The sequence below is a fragment of the Argiope bruennichi genome, chromosome 3 (genome assembly GCF_947563725.1).
Source record: "Argiope bruennichi chromosome 3, qqArgBrue1.1, whole genome shotgun sequence".
NCBI classification, from domain to species: Eukaryota; Metazoa; Arthropoda; class Arachnida; order Araneae; family Araneidae; genus Argiope; species Argiope bruennichi.
Window position 1 is genome coordinate 75171272 of NC_079153.1, and position 26576 is coordinate 75197847.

General features: G+C 29.3%; 2 protein-coding genes across 2 annotated transcripts; both read right to left on the minus strand.

Moving 5' to 3' along the window:
* Positions 1-1072: 1072 nt before the first annotated feature.
* LOC129962508 (sulfotransferase 1C4-like) lies at positions 1073-17449 on the minus strand. The gene is made up of 4 exons (XM_056076251.1): positions 17267-17449; positions 15970-16353; positions 13162-13396; positions 1073-1495 (listed from the first exon to the last, which is right to left on the minus strand). Exons 2-4 carry the CDS (start codon positions 16342-16344, stop codon positions 1215-1217), a joined length of 891 nt encoding a protein of 296 aa, XP_055932226.1. The 5' UTR covers positions 16345-16353; positions 17267-17449; the 3' UTR covers positions 1073-1214.
* A 7658-nt stretch (positions 17450-25107) lies between these two features.
* LOC129962884 (probable glutamate receptor) lies at positions 25108-26346 on the minus strand. The gene has a single exon (XM_056076885.1). The coding sequence runs from the start codon at positions 26344-26346 to the stop codon at positions 25108-25110; it is 1239 nt and encodes a 412-aa protein (XP_055932860.1).
* Positions 26347-26576: the final 230 nt, after the last annotated feature.

Consider the following 26576-nt stretch of genomic DNA (forward strand, 5'->3'; position numbering starts at 1 on the left):
TATACCGTCATTTTCACCCAAAAATAGTTTATCGCCAAATTTTAGCAAACTGGCTGAATGTGGCACGAACGGCAACAATAGCGTTTCCACTCTAAAGGTTCCGAGGAACGCTGCAGCAAATTAACGGAAATATATATATATATATAAAAGTCAACAAATGCAGTAAAATGAAATGTATGCAAAAAAATATAATCAAAAATAATGAAAGTAAGTAGAAGAAGCATGTGCAGCAGGAAAAAAAAAATCAAGAGAAACGAAAAGGAAAGATCGAAATACAGTCGTATAGAGTAACATAAAAAAAAAAAAAAATGGCGGTCATGTAACCCCAAATAAAGCGCCATCGAAAAATTTCCAACCTCGCAAGGCGCCAAATGACTGTATATCAAAGCTTTACCCTAAATATTTCTGAATATATGCTATAAAAAATTGTTTTGTAGTTATTTTTGATGATTCCTAAATATCTTTTTGATCTCGCATGACATTTCCATGTTATATTCCCATGGTGGAGGCTAGACTTAAGTTTAAAGCTAATTTTTCCTCTTAGATGTTATGCCACGGGCAACGCTGTGCGGGTACTGCTAGTTATGCTAAGGTAAATGAATTTGCGAATGATTACACAATTTCGCTCTATTTCATATGACTTTATGAATTAATTGCAATCCTAAATCCATTTTCAAGTAATATGATAGTTTTCTCTTTTCCCGAGCTATATCATTTTCTCTTTAGTTGTTGCAAAAAATCGCAGATACCTTTTTTTCACTATTTAAGCAAATATAAAAGCTATTCTTTTGTATTAATATGGAATATATTAAAGCAGTGATGTTTAGAGATGTTTTATATTAATATTACAGTATTTTATTTTAATTATAATTGTATAATAGTTATCTGAATATGTTATTAAAAGAGTAATAATTTGATGCTATAGAATTTCAAATCTTATTCGAAGTTTGCATAACCTCAATGAATATCAAAAAGGAATAGAATTATGTATATTTGGAGAAATTTTATTCTTATATCCCCTTGTTATTCTTATTTGTTCTTCTTTTTCTATATGTACTGATCTACAAAGTGCCAGTATGAAAAATATCTTTAATGTGGTAAAATAAAGAGGGAATGAATTGCACAAGACAATGGCAAGTAAATGATGATAAAATGCTATCCTAGTTTCCTGTTCCATAGCGAAGTCAAAAGTTTCCAGTTTCAATTCAGTTGGCTCAATTTTTTCTTTTATTAAATAGCATATCTTCTTCCCACCCAAAGGTACATTTCATGTTCTTCGTTTTGGTTTCAAAGTATTCATCCATCCGCCGGCTCTGATCCTCCGAGAAGTGGTTCTTCCAATCGCCAACCTGCCCCTTGCGCATCATCTGGGGATGAGTTTCCTCTTTCGCCTTTTCTTTTTGGGTACCTGTAGATGCCTGTAGGTACTTCTTATAGAAATCATCCCGAGATGCTAAGCTGCGCATGTACTCGAAGCTGGAGTATTGCAGCACATCTGTGGAAAAAAAGATTCATTATACATTTCTTTTTTTGATTGTGCAGGGAATAATCAGTGCGTTGACAGATTAGATAGGAAGCGAATTGTTCAAAGAACATATATTCAAATAAATAACTCATCATAGAACAAATAAAGTGGCAATCGCGTTTTCTATAAAATTCAGAGGACTGCCATCTGTTGTTCTTGAACAAGATTATTATTGGATTCAATTTCAGCATAAAACTTTCCTAATTGAAATACCGTCAGCTCATATCTGATGGTATTTCAAATAATTTTATGATAGTTCTTAATTTTAAGTAGAGAAATATTCAGTTTTTTTCAAAAATCTTTATTTGCCTTTTTTTGGGAAGAGATGTCAGATAGGAAACTAAGTCACTTATACATATTATCACTATTTCTGAAAAATTTTCTAACATAACTTTTACTCGTTTAGAATTTAAACCATTAAATACTGACTGGTTTTCCAGATATGTAATAATTGATTTCATTTTTACTTTCTCTTATAAGAAGATAAAGCATTGTAAATGAAAAAAGAGAGAAAAAAATCGAACTCAGGATTTCGAAGAGTCATATCTCTCTATATCCGAAAATTATCTGAATTATGTTTGTAGTCTGTCTGTCAGTGGATCAAGCGCGCATCATCATGCCGTCAGAAAGAGATGAAAATACGAGAAAAACAAACAGAAGACTTGGTTGTGAACATTGTTAAGTCATAATGGGTATGAGTATACGCTATTATTGATCAAATAATAATGGTATTTTATATGAAATTTATGACATTATTTATATAAAAAAATATGATGCTGAAAAAATTCTGAGTACGACCGGAGTTTAACCCCCTGCTTGGCAAAATTTTCAAAAATCGCCAACAACGGTCTTGCGAAATGTTCAAAAGCAAGGGAGAAGATGCCCAATCATAGTGCATAATAAAGATTGCTAGCTTTGGCGAGTTATTTCAACTTGGCGAAGAAGGGGTTAAACTCCGGTTTATCCAAATTCTGGCCCAGCAAAATAATAGGCTTTAGATTTATCACCCATGTCAACCAAATCATCAATTAATTTTGGCTTAACTGAGATTTTTAGTTTATATAACTGAAAATGTGGATAATTTTTGGTTCTATATCGTAAAGTTTATAATAAATTTTTTAAAGTTTATAAGTTTTAACTTAAAATGTTAGACAACTTTTAAAATAAATGCTGTCATACGTTAAGAAAATGAGTTTAGGAAAGAAGATCAGTAGCAGTAAGGAACTATTAATGTATTAAAAAGGATTCCCAAATTATTAACAATGAAAGAAATCGGAAAGAATAATATTTAATTTCAATTTTGTGAACTTACTATAAAAAAAGTGCTGTAAAAATTTAATACTTTTAAGTATCTTGGTGACAAAAATGAAGCATCTTTGTGTTTTTTGACATATATTTTTGTCTGTCTTGTAATTATGCACAGTTTTTATTGAAAGTTATGTACATCTTAGTTTTAAATGTGCATTTTTTAAATATTTAGTTCTGTTGTAATAGTTTAGTTCTCCTGTTAATTAAAAGTTCTGTTGTAAAATAAAATATATTTTAATTTGCAAAAAAATATTGTATAAATTGCTTTACTAAAAAATTAAGTCAAATTTTATAAGATTAGTATTAAAAATAATCTCATCTCTGAATATCCCCAACCTTTCTTAAAATTAACAAATCCCCATCTTAATTGGATTGTGTTGACATCTTTATAGAAACATAACATTAATAAAAAAATAAGACAGCAAAGAGAGAAGGCTTAGTTTAAAAAGCTTTCTGAAGTCTTTCCTCATATGTTTCTCAAATTATGCCAATGATTTGGTTGACAAATCTAAACCGTATTCTTCGGCTGGACCAGAATTTTTCAGAATTTCATATAAAATACTAGTCCCATTATTATTTGATGTTAAGTTCAGTTTAATAATACAATATACTCATGTTTACCGCCAAATCCGTTGCTTTTTTTATTTCTTTCTGACGTCATGATGACGCGTGAATTTCATTGGCTCGGATCAAGGATCATTTCATCCATTTGCTATCTTTAAGGTCTAGCATAAAAATAAAGTTTAACCTGCACGATCACTTTCTGCATGTATGAGAAAAAAAAAAGAAACTTTTACCCGCGTGTTGACATTAACAATAGCTCAAACACAAAAAATAAGTTAACTATTAAAACAAATTAAACCTAGAAAAGTGTAATTTTCTGCATGCGTTTGTAGGAAATGGAATAAGTACGAAATGTGATATTTTCTAAAAAAAATGAATGCTAAAAATGAATGAATTTACGATAAGGCGTTACATGACACTGTCAGCATGAGAACAGACAAAAAGAATCTTTAACAGTTAGTTAAAAAATTTTTGAGTAAAATCACGTTTTTAAATAAAAGACACCTATATAAGATAAAAAGCAAAATTTTATCTAAATATAAAATTTGATCCAAATCATTAGAACAGTTTCGGAGATGCACGAAATAAATTTATTCATGTATAAGAATTGCTCGTTTAAAGTTATAAGGTACGCCACGCCAATCAGGAATTGAACTTTCCCCATGTCTGAATGGCCTGAAATAATGAAATTTTTTATTATCCTAAAATAATAATATTCAGAGCTTTATAATTAGGCCAGACTTGACCATAGAAGGTAGAAACATTAAATTTTTAAGATTATTTTACTGAATATGCTATACAGAATAAAAGGATTGTATAAAATTTAGTCTTCATAATTGTTTTCAGACGTACATTTATTGGTAAAAATAAAATAAAATATTACTTATAGCATTTAAATCTCTTTAAAAATGAAACAGAAAGTTGAATTTTATGACGAATCGGAGATTTTTTAATGAATAGTTTTTTGAGATATTGCAGAAATTATAAAAATATATTTGTGGTACACGTAAGATTACAATGCTGAAGAATTCGATTTTCAATAGTCATGTTTAAAAACTATGTTTGGTCTCAGTTAAAAAGTTTTCATATTTATTGAAATTTCATCGCTCATTTTAAATTCAAATTTAAATTTTACGGCAGCTGACAGCAAATTAGAGAAATTTATACAACAATGAACAAAATATCCTAAGGCTTCTATATGAGTTATATGACTATCGAAATTTGAAGCTTAAAAATATTTAAAATATATTGCTGACGAACTTACTAAGTGACCAAGGTACATAAATATTTAATTGAAAATTTTAGAAAGCCTTAATCCTTGGGAACCAGCTAGTAACCAAAGCCGCCTAGGTAAAAATACGGCTAAGGAAAAAGAAATAATAATTATATTTTTGAAAGTGGAACTAGACAGAAATCAGACATTTCTTCTTATCAAAGTATGCATTATCTGACCTTGCAATTTCATAGAATCTTTCATTTGAAAAATGCTACTGATAAGGGCTCTGATGACTAGACATGAAATTGAATTTCAAAGATAATTACAATGTTATTTCTTTTGTAACTTATCTCAAGTAGCTTCCACAGAATCTCTGATTAAGCAGTTTCTAACACATCTCATTATTATTCATAAATAAGCTTTCTATTTTCCAATAGATAAGCACAAAATGATACATATTATTTTTTCCACTTTCCATATGGAACAAAGTTTTCGAAATTATTTGTCATTTTTTAGCTATTTAAGGTACATAATCAGTTCTGCAATTATTTACGAAAATTAAAGTTTAAAAAATTGTTTGGACGAACTTTAAATAGATTTTAATCACTTTCTGAGAGAGCTGTAACATTAAATGAATAAAATTTGAAATCATTTCATCTAAAGACACACGAAATAAACCATTATGATATATGAGATGGCGATTGTTTTCTATTATTGAAATATCGAAGCACGGAATATCCTTTTTCAAATAGCCGAAAGAGAATTCAATAATCTCTATTAATAATAAAAATGAATGTGATTGCGATAGCGCTTTGCAGGACAGACTGTTTCTTCCATAGTTACCAAATTTGACATATACATACCTTGGAGTATGGAAATGCGTAACACTGAGCTAATTAAAAAAATTAAATTAATTAAAAATTAAGTTGAATTTTGGCTAGATTTTTAGCAATAATTTCTGAAATATCATCGTACAAAATATACATCAGATCCTCATGGTATCAGATCCTCACCTTAAATTATCAGATCCTCATGGTATGACTACTGTTTATTTGTATGTGTATATTAATTGGTTTATCTCTTGTGTTTCTATGTTACTTACAACTGTTATTTAACATACACCAAGACAAGATGAAATTGCTTTCGATTTACATGAAGGTATTACTCAACTTCATCCAACATTCCATTTTTGGAAATTATTTTTGAAACATTCGTTTTCTTATAATCCAAAATGCTTAATATCGAGATTTGACATTTCAGCTAACTTGTTTTTTTTTTCTTTTTTGATATATGAAGTTTAGATAGATAAATGTTTCAAATTTTGTAACAAATTCATCATCAAGTTAATCATCTGCGATTATATGTTTTCATATGTACGTAAACAAGATAACTCTCTATCATCTCTCAAGATAATTTTAAGATAAGATATAAATGTAGATGTTGGAATTTTAGCATGTAATCTTTAAATTAAAACTGATTATCAGTATCGAATTTCGGATCCAGTAGATTAACGAGAATAGATACTGTTCCAAAATACACACTTTTTTCCCTATATTATGAAAGTAACGAAAAAATATAAATATTAAATATAATGTTTTAATTAATTATTAGTGCTGAATGCAAATATACTTTTAAAATTATTACATCTCTTTACCACGTGTTGCCACTCAAGTTCATGAAAATATTACACTTCTTTTCAATTTTTTGTTCAACTGATTAAAAATATAAATAATATAAATATTAAATATAATGTTTTAATTAATTATTAGTGCTGAATGCAAATATACTTTTAAAATTATTACATCTCTTTACCACGTGTTGCCACTCAAGTTCATGAAAATATTACACTTCTTTTCAATTTTTTGTTCAACTGATTATGTGCACTTTGGTACTTCACCGATTAAAATTGTAAATACATTTAATTTTAGATTTATAATGATACCAATCTATATATATATAAGGTTTATGTGAGCACAAAATCAGGTCTAATTTGTTGATCGAAATTTGGCAATAGCTCGTTTCCGTTTGTTTACTTGCTTGTCTCGATTGAAAAATGTAAGACAAGTTAGTTGTTGGAGTTGAATAATGTGAAAAAATTCCCTGTAAATCAATAAGTTTCGATAATAAATAGAAATCGTTTAAAATGAGAAGTAAGAGCAAATGAAAATATTGAAGATGTCAATCATAAGAACACCTAGTCAGTATGAAGGAAATAGAGGTTTATAGGTTTGTTGCAATTGGCGATAGGCGAAGATCGAACTCGCAACCTTTGGGTTCGTAGACGAGTAACAAGACCACTAGACAAAAGAAATTTCTCATGTCTCGTAGCTGTTATCTGGCTTATAAAGCGTCACCACATTACTCCCCCTTCAGTGCGTCGGAGGTGAGACGAACGATTTTTTGTCCTGTTTTTGCTGTTATTAGTGGTGATATATTGGCTGTAGCGTCTTATCCATTTTATTTTGGCTGATTATTTATCAGCTTTATTTATTTATTGGCTGATTATTTATCAGCTGCATTTTTTTTTCTCTTATTGGCCGATTATTTATCAGTTTCATTTTATTTATTGGCCGATTGTTTATCAGCTTCATTTTTTTTCATTTTTTATTGGCTGATTATTTATCAGCTTTGATTTTATTTATTTCTGGTAGAGGGCGCCACAACAGTTGTATGAAGGTTTTTTTGCGTATCACGTCATCGGGTCACCAATGTTGCAATTGGCGATAGGCGAAGATCGAACTCGCAACCTTTGGGTTCGTAGACGAGTAACAAGACCACTAGACAAAAGAAATTTCTCATGTATTGTAGCTGTTATCTGGCTTATAAAGCGTCACCACAGGTTTTAGGGAACAGCTTTCATTTTCACCAAAAAAATAATTTATCGCCGAATTTTAGCGAAATGGCCGAATGTGGCGCGAACGACAACTGTAGCATAATGATAGTAAACCGAACGCCAATGAAAAATTACCGGATGAAGTGAAGAATAGTGTGCCCCCGAGTTTGTCGCCAACATGGCAACCCACCGGAACGCTCTTCTAGCAACCCTAATGCTGTTTTGTTTACTACTTTTTGCAATGGTTGAGTTGTACATAAACTACAATCATATTATGAAAAATGTTAAATTAAAAATATTAAAAAATATCGATTAAAGATTTTAATTTTGCTCTTGATTATTTAAAAGTTTATTAAATAAAAAAAATTTAGCTTATAATTAAAATTTATTTTCTTCTTTCTTTCTTTCTTTTTTTTAATGTGAATACAAACAGAAAATATTTATTCTTTTGCAATTTTTAATTGTCTGTATGTCAGCTTTAAAAAATCGTCTGAATTCTTAATTTACGAAATCGTCTGCATTCTCTGAATCGTCTGAAGGAGGAGTGGAATGTATATTTTTACGCGTTGATGAAGTAGGGAAAAGGATGTTTGTTTGAAATTTTGTATGGCGAATGTTCCGATTGCTTCTTTCTCCGTTCTTTCTTTTCTTTTGGTTATGTACTGTTCCTGTTATCCACACAGTCCTTATGTTCAATGTGCTAGCGAAGCTACTAGGTTCTCGCTCCCGCTGCTAGCGAAGCTGTAGGATGTTTTTCTTAAGTTAAAAAATTCTTTTCAACGTATTTATTTATTTTGTCCGCCATCTTTATTGGCGACTTGGCATTGTTGACGCAGCAAGAAGCACACTAAAATTCACTTTTACCAAATTGCCAACCTTGCACGGCGCCAAATGACTGTATATCGAAGCTTAGCCGATTTTAGTTTATAGAACAAAGTTTCCAAGGTTTGGTTTGGTTTGGAGTTTTCAGCACAAGGGCCATAGATTTGACATGCTGCTTCAGACTAGGTAAAATTCTTTCAAGTTAAAATTTCGAAATTCCTTGGTATAGGAAACAATGTGAAATAGAAATTAATAAAAGATAACCTTTAAAAAAAGTACAGTAGACTAAATATGTGAATAAAAACCAATTGATTTTAGAAAGGGTAAGAGATTATCATGTGGAGTTTTTCCAAGTAAAGTAGATAAAACAATATTATTAAATTTTAAAAAATGTAAACGCTGTGTATAAAAATTTGGGCATTCAGAAAGTATATGTTTGACGGACATAGTGCAGTAGCACCGAGAACACATTGGAACTTGTTCTCTTAACAGCAGATGACGATGCGTATATCGAACATGACCCACTCGTAATCTAGTGAGAACTGTATCCGCTTTTCTGTTAATTTGAGAAGGCCAAAGTTCGATCGTAGGTTTAACTCCATGAAGCTTGCTTTCGCTTTCAATATTCCATTTTCTTTGCCATTTATTTAAAAGAAATATTTTCATGTACTTTTTGAAGTCTGTCAAAGGTGTAGTAGTATTCTTTGTGGCAGTCGCCAATTTGGCAGCCTTATCTGCTCTTAAGTTGCGCACAATTCCAACATGGAATGATACCCAGCATAATAAAACATTAAAATCTCGAGATGCTAGTTTATTTAAAATATCCAAAACATTTAAAACCAGGGGATGATAACGAGATTGAGGATGAAATGATTCAAGTGACTCTAATACACTAAGAGAGTCTGTGTAAATGATGAAATGCTTTTGCAGACCATCAGAAATTTCTTCCAGTGCATATAAAATAGCAGTTATCTCTACTGTGAACACTGAATAGAAAGAATTAATTTTAAAAGAAAACACATTATCTGGGAAAATAATTGAAGAAGATACACTACAAGCTGATTTGGATCCATTTGTTTAAATTGGAATAAAGTCAGCATAATGCTGCTCGTGTTCAAGAAAGATTTGTTGACAGGTGATATCCAATGTATCAGATTTGGTAAAGAGTGTAAAAGGGTTTAAAAATAAAAAAACCCGGAATTTTTCAAGGAGGGAACTTATTTTTCGGGCGAAGAGTTACGTTTAAATAGAATAGATTTAAATCTGCAAGAGTGTTATGTAAGAGTGTATGAAATACAGGAATGAAGGATTGCCTGGCTTTGGCTAATCGAATCAAGAATGGGCTCAGTTCAAAATCATGAAATGGATAATTTATATTCAATTTATATAATCAATTTCTATTCGATTTATATATTTTTATATTCGATCCTAAAATAATAGTTCAATGAAAGCCATTGGCTTCTAGATTCAAGGGTAAGTTCAAATCCATCAACATACAGGCTTTTAATGGGTGAAGTCGTGAAAGCTCCTGTACTTAAATGAAGAGCTGCGTAGTGAATTGGGTCCAATGTTTGCAAAATACTTTTCCTGGCAAAGGCATAATCGAGCTTAGAGAATACAATAGCCTTGTAAATCTTAAGCATGGAGATTCTGTTATCCCCCCCCCCCGAAGCTGTAGTCGAGAATACTTTCAGAATATTTAGAGACCTTTCACATTTTTTTCGTAACTGCTGTATATGAGGCAAGAAGGTGAACTTTTTGTCAAAGATAACACCTAAGAAACGAATTTCATTGACAGATGGTATGTTTTCTCCATTTAATTTTAATTCAGGGTCAAAAGGAATATTGAGTTTATAATAGAAATGGACACAAGCGGTTTTCGATGCAGAAATAGTAAAGCCATTATCGTTACACCATTAAGTAATACTATTGATTGCAATCTGCAGTTCCCTTTGGATAAAATTCATATTCATTCCTGTACAGGATATGTACAGCTCATAGTATCAAAAAAGATGGCAAATAGATGTTTTCTCTGGAGAAAAGAGAGGCTAATATCAGTTTCAAGAGCCAAAAGATTATTGATTGTGCAATGACACTTTCTAAATCTACTATGGGATGGTTGTTTATTGTCTTCCAGGTAATAAATTAGTTATTTATCATTCTTTCCAGTAAGTTACAAAGACAACTTGTCAAAGCTATTGCAGGGTAGTTAGATGGGTTCGTCGGATCTTTGCCTGATTTTAATAGAGAAATAGTTACAGCCTGTTGCCAAATTGTAGGAAAGTGGTGTTCTCGCCAAATGCGGTTGTATAGATGCAACAAATTCTTCTGTGACTCTATTGTTAGATAGAGTCACAGAAGAATCGAATCAGATCATGGTATAGGTGATATTATCTGGGCCAGGTGTAAATTCATGCATCTTTGAGAGGCTTGTTTGAAATTCCTGAAGATTAAAATCACAGTTATAGGATAGATTAATTAAGAATTAAAATGTAACTTTTGTTTTTTCTGCTTTTTTTCTGTTCTCCAAAATTGTAAGGGGGTAATTTTCGCTACTGCATGTATGAGCAGTAGGCGATGGTTTTTTCAATGTCCTTTAAAGGGTATTGTTCTTCCTTTATCAACTAAAACAGAAATACTATTCAAGTAAGAGACACCAGAGATTTTTAAAATTTTATACCAAAGTCTTTTGCTGGATATAGTTGATGTTATGCCAGAAACAAACTTCTGCCATGACGTCTTTGAATTCTTCTGGATTCTGCTTTTTTTTTTTTTTTTTTTTTTAAATAATGAAATTTTTGGTAGTGGGATTATCTTCTGAATATATCCCAAGCCTTCCTTTGCTTCTTATAATCCTGTTGGCAGTCGGCATTCCACCAAGGTTTATTTTTTCTGTAATTACCAGTCATCTTGTGCATTGATTTATCTGCTGTTTCAATTATGGTTTCGTCATTATAATTAAGTGCATCTTCGATAGTGGAATATCTAATAATTTCAGTATCAATATTAGCTAGTGAAGTGAACTTTTACCAGTTGGCTGCGTTTAAAATATATTTAGGTGGCCGGAAATCAGTATTTGGATTATGTCTATTATCGATTATAATTAATGGAAAATGGTAACTGTTATACAAATTATTATCAACTGTTACACTCAAAACAGGTAAGAGAGATGGAGAACAAATTGCGAGGTCAGCTGAATGAAATGTGAGTGATGTTAAATGAAAATGTGTTTTTTCATCAGAATTTAAGAGACAAATTTAAGAGAGGCAAAGTTTCCAAACTAGAGAAGCAGTAATTAGTTTCGCCTCTTTGAAGAATAACTAGCCTTTAAGATTGCTCGATTATTATTGCTCAAGTATAATTTAAAATAATGTAATAAAGATATTATTTTATTTTTATGGCAAAAAGAAGTTTCTTCAAAGTTGATTGACATAATTAAATTATTCTTATTAATATTCGCCATCTTAGGCGATTATTCCCATGTTATTAGCACTATGTCGACAGATTTTGATGAAATATATGTCATATTTCTGATTTCGAAAATTACATTACATTACCAATTATATATCTCTGTTACTAGAAAATTTTAATTTTAGAAATAATAAATAATAGTTTTAATTAATTGATATAGAATTATTACATTTCTACTAATAATAACAAATTATAACTTTATAACGAACTGGGATCACATAATGATCTTCAAAAAAATCACAATGCAATTCTTGGAGGTTAGTGATCGAAGTGAGCAAAGAATAAATATATTAGTGATTATAAAAAATAAAAAAATAAAAAATAGTAAAAAATAAATATATTACTGACATATTACAGAAGAAATGGCATAAAATTTCAGTGGGAATCATTGAACATGTTGATTTTTAATATTTTAAGACAATAAAATTTTTTATCTCCGTCATATAACAATCTCCTATCACCAAAAAATTATAGTTTGAATGGTAATAATAATAAATAAAGGAAGAAATTATTAAGTTGAAAGGTTATTTTTGAGGTTATTTAAGGATGAAAGTTGAGAATGTATCATTATGTATGCAAATACAATTATTTTTGATGACAGAAAATATGTGATCTAATTCTTTGGGGCAACTTAGGAAATTATTCATGATTTTTAAATCTGATATTGTGATAACCAAGCACAAGAACACAGGAAAACGTCATCTTTAATGGAAAGTTACGACCTTAAAGATAGCTGTGCTATTGAGAAAAGGATATGAATTCACTTCGCCAAATATTGCCGATTTAAATTATGAAATAGTTTTAGAGAATACATTCTTGGATGTCCTCTTTTTCTGCGCCAAACTGTATAACCTGACGTTTTAAGCAGATTAAGCATCCCTTTTTAAGCAGTTGCTAACTAAAAGACATAACAAAATATTTCTTAAGGATTCAGTTTCAAGATAATTGGTTTCAGCATTAGAAGAGTAAACTAATTTAAAGTAGTTTAAGAAAAAAAAATTCAAAATATTTTAAATGAAATCTTAATATTCTAATAAGATTGTTGTCAGTCAGTCAGTGTAAAAACAATTTGATCAATTTTAATCTAGAAACATGCATGAAAACATAAAAAAATTACAAACATTATTTTGAAATTTAAACGATATTATAGTTCAATTTTAATAACTCGTATATACGGTTATCGTAAATAATTTAAAAGTATCAAATTAAGTTGTCCAGGAAATACCTGGAAATAAATAAAATCTTTAGCCTTTCTCCGAAAAATTGTTGCAGAGCCATTAGGATTTTTGTGATAATCTGGTCTTGTTAACGAAACTAAAGATGTTTTCTTAGTACATGTCTATGAAAGTATCTGTGTGTCGTGATTGTAATAAATTTAAATAATTTATAAAGAGGAAACTTATCCCATTCAATTCATCTTACTTTTCAGCGTAATACTGTCCAACTTTGCAAGGCCCAGAAATTGCGCAAGATTTTTCACGGTCTCCTCTTTTCTCTTGACCAATGACTCGTAAGTTGTGAAGAAAATATTCGAATGTTTGGTAGAGGCCTCGTGCCATTCTAGAACATGATCCATTAAGTCTCCGTACGGGAGTTGACCAGAGAAAAACGCTTCAAAGAATTCATCGAAGCTTTCAATGGAATATCCTGGAAGATTCTATTAATGTACAAAACATTAGTAAGAAGTATGACATAAAATCATCAAATACATGAAAAATACATTAGAATTTCTAACTGAAATTAGGAGCACTTGAATAATTTAAATATCATCCATATAAATAGTTAAAAGGGAAGTTACTCAAAACAGAAACCAGAAGAAATGATTATTGAAAAATATTTAATATGCAAACATAAATTCTTATCCTTTCAATGATCCTATTTAGTAAAAGAATACTTATGTATTAACCGCATACTACAGATTAGTTTCAATTATCACTTTAATGTTGCAATAAATTACCTCATTTAACTTCAAATCGATCTCTCAAAATTTTCAAATTTGGCGAACGGACCTTATTCTTAAGTATAGCCTCACGTTACATTTTGTGTGTGAAGTTTTTTATTTGTTGTAATTTGTAGAATACCTGCTGCATTGCCGCATAGAAAGTCCTCTTTGGGAACTACAAAAATAAAATTCTGAAGGACCCGATATCAGAAAGTCACAGAGAAATGCTCCTGTTTGATTCAAGCTCATGGTCATTCTCCATCTGTATTATATTGGGAAAAAACGGTCTGTATAACTTCTTGTTGAAAAATAAAGGTCTGTATAAAGGATCAACTTCCTAATTACTAATTTATCTTAACGTATAATACCACCAGCAGGCAGCTTTGCAGATTGTTACAGATATCGTACCACTACATCTAAAAGCCCAGCAAGAGGCTATCTACAGCAATGCCACGAGTTTAACAAAGAAACTGAATTCGAAGGTTTATTCTCCTCCAAAAAATGAGAAGAAAAATAAAAAATGTCATTATCCACTTTTCATTGTTTAAAATTGAAAACCAAGTCTTAACATTACAGCCTTTGAGAAGGATAATAATCCGACATTATACATAGATAATACTAAAATAGAAATGGAAACAGCATGCTTCTATTGTACATTTAAAAACGGCTGTAAAATCCTGGAATGGTGAGGAGAACCGAGAATATTTCAACACAATATTGTAGCAATTTTTCAGGCCGAGTTGTTAAGACAGAAAGAAGCAATTTTTCGAGTAAGTAAAAAAATAAAAAATAATTAAAATTTGGAAAAAAATTAACATTTTTATAATACTGAATCTCCCTTATATCTCACTAATTTGCCAGAGACATCAGATTCTTCGCATCCAAAATCCACACATCTTCATAAGGCAGATCAAAGTGCATGTTAGTTACCAAAGTAACTAAACAGCTGGCAGTCCCGCTAAAGCAACTATTATCTAAGGCGTATCATTGGGAGCTTTAAAGTCTCAGTATCAACTAAAATAGTCCCTACAGAAAATTTTTTTAAGAACAAAATCATTGGGGCAGTGAAAACATGGCTAATTTGTTTATAAAGTCATCAAAGCAGTGAGACTGCAACCATTTGCCTGAAGTCATGAAAATAATTTATTTTTCGGAGGACATAATTAATATCCTTGTTTGCTTTATCCTTTTCATTTATCAGATGATGGCTTTTGCTTTTATAAAGAAGTTGGCGACCTTATGCACTTTCTGGCATTGGTTTTACTCATTCGTAACACCTTAAAAAAATCTTCACTTTCGCTGGAAGATCTTTGGTATAAAATAGTCCTTAGCAATTCTTCTTGACAGAAAAAAATCTTTAACATGATTAAATTCTCAATTGACAGTAACAGTAGTATTCTCTGAATTTTATTCATGGCACATTCTTAATCCTCTTCTGGTAACTCATTTTTACATAATTGCTTTCTCAAGTACTTTTGAATTCGACGCATTATGTACTATTCCTTATTTTACTTTGTAAGGAGATTATGCGATGCTTCACTTTTTCATCGTATCGATCACTACCACATTATTTCATTCAGTATATTCTTGTTCTTCAGACATTCTTCATTTTAGTTTTTATAATTATTGTCAATTTTGTAAGTAATCATATTTTTATCACTTGTATATTTCTTTGCAATTAATTGCAGTGTAATTTTTCTTTCTTTTTAAAAAAAAAATAAATTCCACTTACATTATTAAACCGAATACAGGCCACTTGAGCTTTAGAAACAGAAGTGTCATGTGTTGTTAAAGTATCAAAATGCCGCTAGTTTGTTTTACATCAATTTTTTATAGAATTCTTTTTTTTAAGAATTATTTTCATATTACGCATTTTGCAATATGCATGCATAAATATATTATCAAGCTAAAATAATGCATGATTACATAATAAACTATTAAATGCTTCCACAGTGAGTATTTATATTTAGAGATGAAGACTAAAAGAGAGTTGTGTAAAAATTCAAAATGTATTCAAACTGTTGTAAATCAGAACTTTCATTTTTCTTGTTTTTAAATTATTATCATTTTAAGTCCATTTTTAAACGAAGAATTTAAAACAGGCTGACAAGCTTTTAAAATTAAATTCATATTCCGTTTAAGTCACACGCGATAAATTTTTAGAAAGATACGTAATTATACTTTGTCAGATCTCGAGGACGACACCTGAATTCATACATTTCTGGTACTTTTCTCCCCACATCGGTGGGAAGAAAGACTAGAATAACTTTTTAATAGCATTATCTTACCTTTAGAAAATGATAATAGGAGACGCAGGCATCTTTAGGGTTCCTAGCCACATAGACATAACGGGCATCTTTTGAGAAAGGTGTCAGCCTGAAAGGCAGATGATACTTGAGGGCTAAAGTTTGCACTCCATCTGGTAAACCATCCTGTTCTGGGAAAGGTATGGCTCCAATGACTTCGGCTATACTATCCGCAGGTTTTCCACCACGTAGCAGCAGAAAGACTATATGCTGCATGAGCGTAGTGCCACATTTTGGGTAGGAAGAAATTATTATTTCTTCATGCTTGAGGGTGCGCTTAGACGCTTTTTCGAAGCGTTCCCAATCAGCACCAACAGGTATTCGGAAGCCGAAGAAATCTTTATATGGTACAGACATGGTATCTTCCTGGCAACAAAGAAATGCATGCATAAATAAGCTTCTTCGTTAAAAACCAATGAAATGTATTTTTAAAAATGAGGAATTTGACATTTTCCCATTAGTCTATAGGCGATGTAAAGATGCCAAGGTCTATGGCTACTAAGTATGGACGCTATTTATTCAGTATTGTCGCCAATTATTTACTTGGATCTTATTTACAACGTTTAAATTCAGCACTAAAATTGAAATTCCGGCCTTAATGTTTCTATTATGTTGGGTGACTATTTATTTTTTGTCGTAAATATTTGATGATGACATAGCTGGAGTCAATATTTTAGTTCAGAGATGACTGACACAGTGTTAGTGAAAATAATCCATGAATTGTTTTGCATGGCAGATAAGTGATCTGTTTATATTATTGCAATCATGTTATAATTATAATTACTATTCTATTTTTATATACAAATTAAATAATCACTATTATGTTTTGGAACAGATATATCTTTTTTTACGCAGTAAATATAAATATTTTTTTTAATGGACTGATGTTGAATTAAACAGAAAACAACTTTTAAAAATAATTTTAAGTTTGGTCCAATTTTGTTTTTTCTAAAATTAAATAAAAATGAGAGAGTGGAAAGCAATCTAAAACTAAATTGCCACTAAGAAACAAACAATTTATTGTTTTAAGAATTAAAATTTTGAATTTTTGTAATTGTAATTGTTAATGACAAATTACAATTCTAAAAAACAAATTCGCAGTTTAAAAATAATACAATTTAGTATTCAAAAAATATTTTGTTATTGATATCGAACATTTTTTTTTTGATAAATACAACATTCATTTCTAGAATTTTTCAAACAGCGTTTCTAGAATAAAGTTTGGGAGATTCGCCTTCTTTATTTTTTTTGTAACAATTAATAAAAAAATAAAACTCACCTATTTAAATTAAACGTTATCTTCCAGTATATTCTTTACTTATCAAATGGCTGAACGAAGAAAGTAACTTCACTAAGCATTTACAAAGAAGAATCTCATAATAGAATTTTATACAGATAAATATTCTGTTATCATTCCTTAATAGTTTAAAATATATGATATGCTTTTAATATCAATTTAATGTCTGTTAAGTAATAAAATCAGATAATTTCAGCAGTTACTTTGCTCCCTATGATAAAGCATAACATTGATACTGATAAAATGAGTCGCTATCTTATTTAGTTCAAGATTACGCAGCCAAATACCGTTCGCAAAATTTCTCTTCATTGGTTAAAAAAACAAGCTTCGAATAAATAATTCTTTCTTTTGAAAGCAAAATGAGCCTTTTCTGAGAATTATTTACAAAATTAGAACATTCTGATTCAAAAACTTTATTTATATAAGCCGGTGATTGCAAATTATTAAAAGAATCAATGCAATTTGAAAAAAAAATGCATATTTAACGCCACTTTGCAAGTTTAATTTTTTAAAAGAGGTTAAAAGGGGTATTATTAAGGTTTATAAAGTATTATTTTTATGATGTTTTAATTTTAGATACTAAAAAATAGGTGAAAAATATTACACATGAGATATATATTCGTTTTAATTTTTCTAATTATGTAAAAATCTGAGTGTTGGGAATTAGTAGTACTAAATTGTCACAGCAATAATGACATTTTAATTTTTTATTTATTATTAACATTTTTGCATTATTAATAATAAAGATGAAAGCTTTAAAAGTTTCTCTTTTTTAAGGTTATCGTAAGTAAAATCGTTGTTCTTAAAGGGTGACTTATAATTGGAAAGTTCATAAACTTTGTAATTTTGTGTTATACCACTGCTCTTGTAATCAATAAAAACAAATAAATTTATTTAAACTCTCCCAGGTGCTATAATAAATATAAACCTGGCTTTAACTCTTAATTAAAAGAAAAATTAAAGTAGCGCAATCAGTGAAAAAACTAAAAATTTTCTTTTCCGGTAATTAGTTCTCGTAACTATTACTGTCTATACAGTTTAACTGCCATTATTATTTTATTGAAATTATTAATTTTTAAAATAAAAGAAGCAAGATTTTAAATACATTGATTTTTTTAATCTGAAATTACTTTTATAATGATACATATAAATTTGATTCTTCTCTATATGGTATAAAATTTAAAAAGGCAATTTGTGTGAATGCGAGTTACTCTCTCTATGTGATTCCTTCTTTTAGACCATTATTTGAAAACCAATATATCTCAATTTTAGATTGTGTTTATAATAATTTTGATTAGTTAATTTAATCTTCGACAATTGCATATGAAATAGTTAAATAAGTTGTGGCTAATAGATGGCAGCACGACATTCAGCGGAATGAATTCTTATTTTAGAATTTGAGGAAATGTATAAACACGATAAACATAAATAGATTTGAAGATCCTGGGTATTTAAATTTATATATATATAACTATATATTTACCGTTAAAGGAAGAAAAAGAACGTCCAAGAATAATTCTATACCTAAGTTAAAGTTAAAGGAGCACCGAACTGTTTTTAATTTTCTTTATCTTCGCATATGTTTAAAATAGAGAATTTTTTAAAAAGCAAAAAAATAGTAATTAACAGATTGAGAAACATAATTAATTGCTAAAGTTATGGGAAAAAATTTTTCAGTTATCAATATTTTTTATGATTGGAATGTCTATATTTAGTATGTCACCTAAAAGATGGCAGCACTAATTTCTCATCAACTCTTATTCCAGTTGATTCGTGCGTCGTAATGACGGTCTTTTCTTTAAGAAGCTGTCCCGCTTCACCATACATAATAATACTGTACTGTTAATAATTACTAAATAAATTTTAAATTTTTAACTATAAATTTGTATAATGCCTTTATAGACAAAATAATCAGACATTTATTTCTACATTTGTTTATATGTACATAAAAACTTTAAAAGCAAATAATCTATAGGATAATATGTTATTTTAGTGATAATTTCTTCTCCATATATGTTTTGTTGTAAGTTTTAAACCTTAGTTATTAACAGTTGATCATCATTTTTGATTCTTCAATATTAATCTATTATAGTACTCAGCCATTTAAAGTTCTTCAAATTGCAGTTTGGCTTTACAATATTGTAGATAAACAATTTATTTAATTTTTTAACAATTATTGTATTGACTTTGAAAACTCACCTTATTTTGCCACCAATGCAAGCTATAGAAGAAATAGCCATAACCTACTTTGATCATATGAAAGCTATATGGTATATCATTATTTTCTGCAAAATAGTTTTGATGTGACCTTAGCATATTTTAAAGTAATTAATGTATTTGAATAAGTTTAATTTTAAACAACATGAATTCATAGTTTGTGTCTATCTTCGCCAACAAATTAATTTAATTCCTTCCAATATATATATATAAACATATACTTTTTAGGGTGCTAAAAATAATTACTTATTATCAAAAAATATACTTCAAAATGAAATCATAAAAGTGGAGGACGTGGTAAAAAACACTATGAAAAAATAAATTTCCAACGTGTATCATAAAAGATTTTAAAAGTTTTAAATCTTAGAATATGTTACGAATATAAGTAGAACTCCTTTTTTCTTAGAGTATTTTTTATGAGCATCTTACTTTTGTCAGCTGATAAAACTTGTTTTGTCTCCGATTTTTGATGATTTTAATTGCTTCTACTTTTCAGTAAATATATAAGTGTGTTGTAAAGGCTTCTTATTATTACTTTCATTTCCAGCTGCCATTCTTCCAGTATGAATGTATTTCTCCGAGGTTGTTGAACAAAACCTGATTCGAAAGAGTGAATAAATAACATTGAAAGTAATCATGCTTGCTGTCATAGCTTCATGCATGCTATTTTTAACGTTGTAGGAATAGAATTTAGCGCAAATTGCCGACAGATTCTCGAAAAAAAAAATATCGTTATGTGATTAAATAGTAAATTTTATCTTATAAATAAAATCTGATTTTATTTCTTTTTATTTCTACATATATGAAGAGAACCTTCTAGAATTTTCAAAAAATTAGACCTTGAACTCTTGAAAAAGTCTTACATTTTAAACAATCCTATACTTCTTATTTGTCTTTAAAAACACTGAAAGATCACAAATGCCCATTCAATGAAATATATATATATATATGTGTGTGTTGTGTGTGTGTGTGTAATGATATTTTAATTCAAATTTCAATTTAATTAATTTCCAAGATTTTATCATCTTAATTTAGCCCATTGTAACTTCATTCTTATTCTTATTTCGTGATCCAATTCCACTTTCGGTTTAATTAATTCCCCTGTAAAACTAATGTGTCACTACGTATCAAATGAAAATGGTACTTCCGTTGCCCTTGTCAGAGGACAACATATGTATTCCATCGGCGCGTGGCCGAAAATCTTATGTTATATAAGACTAGTGATCATTTGTTCTCTCCTTTTTGCCCTTCTTCCCTTTTTATTACTTCTGCTTTTGAGTTGCGCTGCGTTTGCTTGTAAATAAATTGCTTTCCCGAGATGAATATTAAAGAGAGAATAAAACAAAATTAAAAATACAACATCTCGTCTTCGTCTTCAAACCTGCACTCTGCTACAACCAAAATTAATGTTACACACACACACAAACAGAAGGCAAGTTTGAAGACATTGAAGTTACTTTTTACATTTTAAAATTCATTTTAATCCATCTCGGGAAAGCAATTTATTTAGAAGCAGACGCGGGCAGAACACGTACACAACAACGCGGAGCAAAAGCAGAAGTAAGGAAGGAACGAAACAAATGATCACTACACGTGATTTCAATACGCGTGTTGACCTATGACAAGGGCAACTGATCGCGCAGTAATTTTTACACATCTTCAGTTTTAAAAAGCTGAATGAGATCAGGAAATAAGAGAATATTTTAAAATGACTTTGACATGGACTGAATTAGGCAAAAATTTAGGAAACTTGGATTTTTATATATATATATATATATATATATATATATATTTATCAGAGCAGGATCTACCATTGCGGATTTTAAGCAGGAATAGCAAATTTTTCTTATCTTTGAAAACAAAATTGGGGTCTTTCAGTATTTTGAACCTGAAGTATCTGAAATCGAATAATAAAAGGAAGTTAATATGTGGTTTCTACATCAAAATTAGATTTTTTTTATATCAAATTTTGGAAGAAGCCCATCCAGGGAAGCATGCATGCAAATTCTTAAGCTCAAGACTTCATAATTTAGATACGTGAAATTCTCTTGTCGTTTTATCTTTTAAAAAAGAGATATACAGCATTATTTTTGATTTCATTTATAAATGGGTACAGCTTTGGATATAAGTTATAAAGCGCATTTTATTCACTTCATTATATAAAAAAAATCTAAAGAACGCTCCCTATATTTGATCAGAAAACTCAGAGCATGGAGAAGTTTCGTGATATTTTAACTAACTGTATCCTTATTCTAGTAAGCCATACTATTAGCAATTTATAAAGCAATAATGCAAGTGTGGTTTTGGAATCATTGTTACTTTCATAATACAAAAAAGTGCAAAAAAGTATTGTAATCATCGAAAAATTTGAACTATTAATTTCGAAGTATTTCAGAACTCACTGATTCGGAAAAATTCAGTTTTGGAATTTTATTTGTCTGCTCATCTGTGGACCTGATAGTTTAAATTCATTTGGGATAAACAAATGAAATATACCATGCGGTTTAATACTCACTATTTTGATTACTATAAAATTTTGAATGAAAATCATTTAAAAGAAGATTGCCTCTCTATTTATCCAAAGGCAAGTGAATGCAATAACTGCAAATCGTGAGATGTCTCAAAAATTCTTGTGTATAGTTATAGTATTAGAGTTGCTGATATTCATAGAAAATTGATTAAATCCGCCAAAGTGTTGACAATTGTTACTCTGTACTTTCCCTTCCATATAAAAACAAAATCTTAAGTAAATAAAATTTGGTAGGTGATTTTTTTTTCATGAAATTATAGTTTTGTGTCAAATTTCGGTTTCAGTCGGACGAAAGAAAATGTATTCAAAATACTTATTCTGTGGTTTTTACTGTATTACAAATCATACATTTCTCATGTGTGTAATACTGAAAATAAAATATTGAACATTTGTGGGATTCATGGCCTTACCCGATATCTGTGATTGGACATGGGGGGGGGGGTTGGATGGGGATATAAGGCAATAATATCTTTATTATAGAATATGCTAAATACTTTCTGATACCATTTCTACTGATTTAGAGATTATTTGGAGGCAATTAAAGAAAAAGTGGAAAAAATGTTCACATTTAGGTGCTATTAGTTAAACTTATGAACAAAATTTGATAGTTATTTTGCTGTTTTAAAGAAAGTAATCCTATTATTCTTTTATAATCTTTGCCAGAAAGACTTTTTCGTTAAAATGTACGACACAATTTTATTAAAATTGCTTAAAAGGATAAATAAATTCTGTTTTTGTCTAAAAGTCGCACACATTAGACCAAAAATGGTTGATTAAATGCGACTAGTCAAATAAATGGGATTATTATCGCGTACAAGAAGAATATATCAGAAAGCAGTCACAATAACTAGATTTTAATTGTCTTTAGTATGTAACTAATATTTCTCAGAAATGGGAATTTAATCATATCAAAACAAAAACAATTCCAATATAGATACATTAATGACTGAAATTCAGCTCTAAAAAGAACAATATTAAATCTACTTGATTTTTTATGATACGCAAAGAAAAAAAAATGGATGAATGTAAGTTATACTTAGGTTTATATGTTGTGTATTGGGGTCTACTTGAAAAATAAATTTAAAAAAATGGCTTAATTTATGTTTAAATTAAGCCAAATTATTTAAATTAAGCAAATGAAGCAAATTTGGCTTAATTATGTATTAATCCTGTAAATTTGTTACTTTAAATGGATAGTTCGCACAGCGATTTTATGTAATTTATGACTATTACATTATTTTATGACTATTATAAAGCATATTTTTTAAAGAAAATTTAATAAATTACTTTGCTCTGAATATGATGAAACAAAAACAGCAATAAAACTTTACTTTTTCCCAAACAAAATTGCTGCATTATGGTTAAACACTAATAAAATGTTTAACTTTTTCTAATCCGACATTTTTTCCTAAATAGTTTAAAATAATAAAAGAAAAGTTTAATTTTATTTACGTTTTTATCTGATTTTTTACAATTGCTTTTTGAGAGACTTACAAATAGTGTATGAGGTGTAGACGTTCTTTAGTAAAAAATTTCAGTTTATCCAAAAGGGAAAAATATTATTTTAAAAATAAGTATATTAAACACCTGTTTAATATTCTAATCTGAAAATCTCAATAAGTTATATTCTGATACGCAGCTCAATTTTATTTCATGACCGGATAAACCGTGAAAATAATTGTTATTCAGAGCTTTATAGAATTAATTGTTACTATTCTCTGTTAGAAATATAGGATTATAAATGCTATAATTGAGAAAAAAACGACACAATAGAAAAATAAGCATTTTTTAAGCGATCACTTTATTACCTTGCATATTTTTATAATAAATAAACAAGTTTTTCCAAATAAAATGAAATATGTATTAAATAAGGTATAATATTTAATAAAATATCGGCAAACAAAGAATATTTATTATGAAATAGCTGTATTATTTATGATAAATCTCTGTCATCGAGATCTCACATATTCATTTTTTTCAGATAAATAAGTTAATTAACGTTTAATTTCTTTTATTAAATTTTCTTAACAAAAATAGACTGAGGACCGAGCAAAAATACAGCTATATCATAATTTTATATATAAATCTTTCATTTTTTAGTAATTTTACTTTTAATACAATTAAAAGCAATAAATATTTTGTCGTAATCTGAAAAGATACCTATTTTTAAAAAATGTACTTTTCACAAATGAAAATTAGTCGACACATTTTGTATTATTGTAAATAGTTCCTAGCGAACCGACTGGTTGCCATTGGTGGAAAGTTTAAAATAATTATTAGAATTTGAATATTAAATTAAAATTATTGATTTTTTAATAATTAATATTTGCCTCATAGACTATAATAACGCATGAAATGAAAAATACAGTTGCTAATAAATGAAACGAAAGGAGCAAACATCCTTACAGTTTAAAATGATAGTCACAATATTTCACGTTAGGCAAATAATTATTAATGCAAATTTACAGGCGCAGTAAGTTAATAGTAAACGATAATAATTTTCTTTTACTTTAAAGATAGAAAATAGGCGTTTATTTTAAGGTATGTATACATATGTACAGTATTTTATTTCATATGTATACATGTGTCATATTTACAGGTGGCACTATAAGCATAGAGAAACCTGCCATATTTTATAGCATACTGAGATCACGATCAAAGCGGATTTTGGAATAGATTATTAGAAATCAAAACACATATAAATATATTATCAATATGTTTAGAAATATGGCAACAATAATCTATTTTAATCATGATTAATTTTAAAATACATTGTAAATAGAAATCAATAATAATATGTATTTTCATCAAATTGAAGCAAAACTCAGAGTATAAATAGAATGAAATCAATGGTAACGTTGAATGCATAAATACTTCAGTAATACTTTTCAATAAGTGTAAATATTTTGTGTAAATATTTTGAAAACTAAATATAATTTATTTATGAGGGACAGATTATATAAATTTATAACATATTTATAATATGTGTGCTAAAATATAATTTCAGATAAAAAATGTGCAGATGTATTATGAACAATAAGAATGATTTATCTTAACATGATGTATATGATAAATATTACGATCTAATAAACTGTTTATAATAGGAGTGATATAACAGAATTTCAGATAAAAATACAACAACAGAAAGAGAATATCCAAATAAAAGCACAATAAAAGGACCTAAAACATCTTCTATAACAAAAGAAAAGTTTTCATCATGTTTTAAGCTACTGTTTGCAGCACGTAACCAAGCTTTGTAAATCTCAAAATTAACGATTTGTTGATATAAGCCACTTCTTACAATTTTCGTAACGGCAGTATCTAAAGCTTCTTTGCAACAAAAGTGTTTGTTTATAATCAGGCCTACTTTTACCACCTCTGTGATATCATCAGAAATAAATTTTGTAGATAAAGGTGCCTTTCCGAATTTGAAGTTAAAAAACAAGCCAGTCCCCAAGACAGCTGTATTGTCATCGAAACTGCTCTCATCTATATATTTCTCCATTGAAACAAACCAATTGTTTTTCTCCATTGTTTCAGCAATATACACTACGTTTTCTCTTTGATTTTTAAGCATATTGATGAGGAAAGACGTATCTTTCACAATAACCACCCGATATCTTTTTTGTTTCAGAAATTCTGCAAGCTCATCTAGATTTTTCGGTGAATTGTCATAAACTGGTAGGGCTAACACTGAAGCAAGTACAGCGGCATAGCTGGATGAAACAATAAAAGAAAATGTCCACCAACTGACCAATAAGACGCTTCTCTCGAATTCTCCTTCATCAGTACTTCTACTGCAAAGATTTCCAAGCACTGAAAGAAGCGTGAACATATAGCTGAATTTTGCTAGCTTGAACCACTTCAATAAGAATGAAACAAGTAATAAAGCAATCAGAATCCCACACCAAGTCTTCATATCAAAAGGATAGGTATAAGTATATATTTTGGGTAACACCTTGGGAAAATTAGTAGCAAATGTCCGTTCTTGAAAAATATACGGTTCGCTGAAGTCCACGACCTCTTTTCTTTCATTGGTAATACCTAAAGAGCATAATGCCATATCCGCCTCACCCTTACTTACCAGGCCAACTAATCCACTCCAGGTTCCATTGGGTGAGCGACTACCCCAAAGGTGATCAGGAGGAGTTATCAATTTGTATGTGAAATTCAATGCTTCCGACAAAAGTTGAAGAAGTTTACCTTCTGAGCCTCTTGGTTTTGTATCAAAATTTTTACCACTTGGGAATTCGAAAAAGGGTGGGAATTCAAGAGAAGCCACGGTGATTTCGGTGGGGAATTTAAATTTTTTCATACTTTTTGTGTTTCGTCCAAACTGTACTATTATTTGGCGTCGACTGTAAAATGAAATTTTTACCTCCTTTCTCTGCTATCTTTCCATTAAAATAAACGGTCTTTTTTTCAAAAGTCGATGATAACGTTTTTGTTGTGGTTAAAGTTGTTATTAGCTTATTGATGTTATTGTAATATTGCAGCTTCTAGTTTTCATATACGTTAAAATGTTAGTTTGAACTCAAAAGTTAA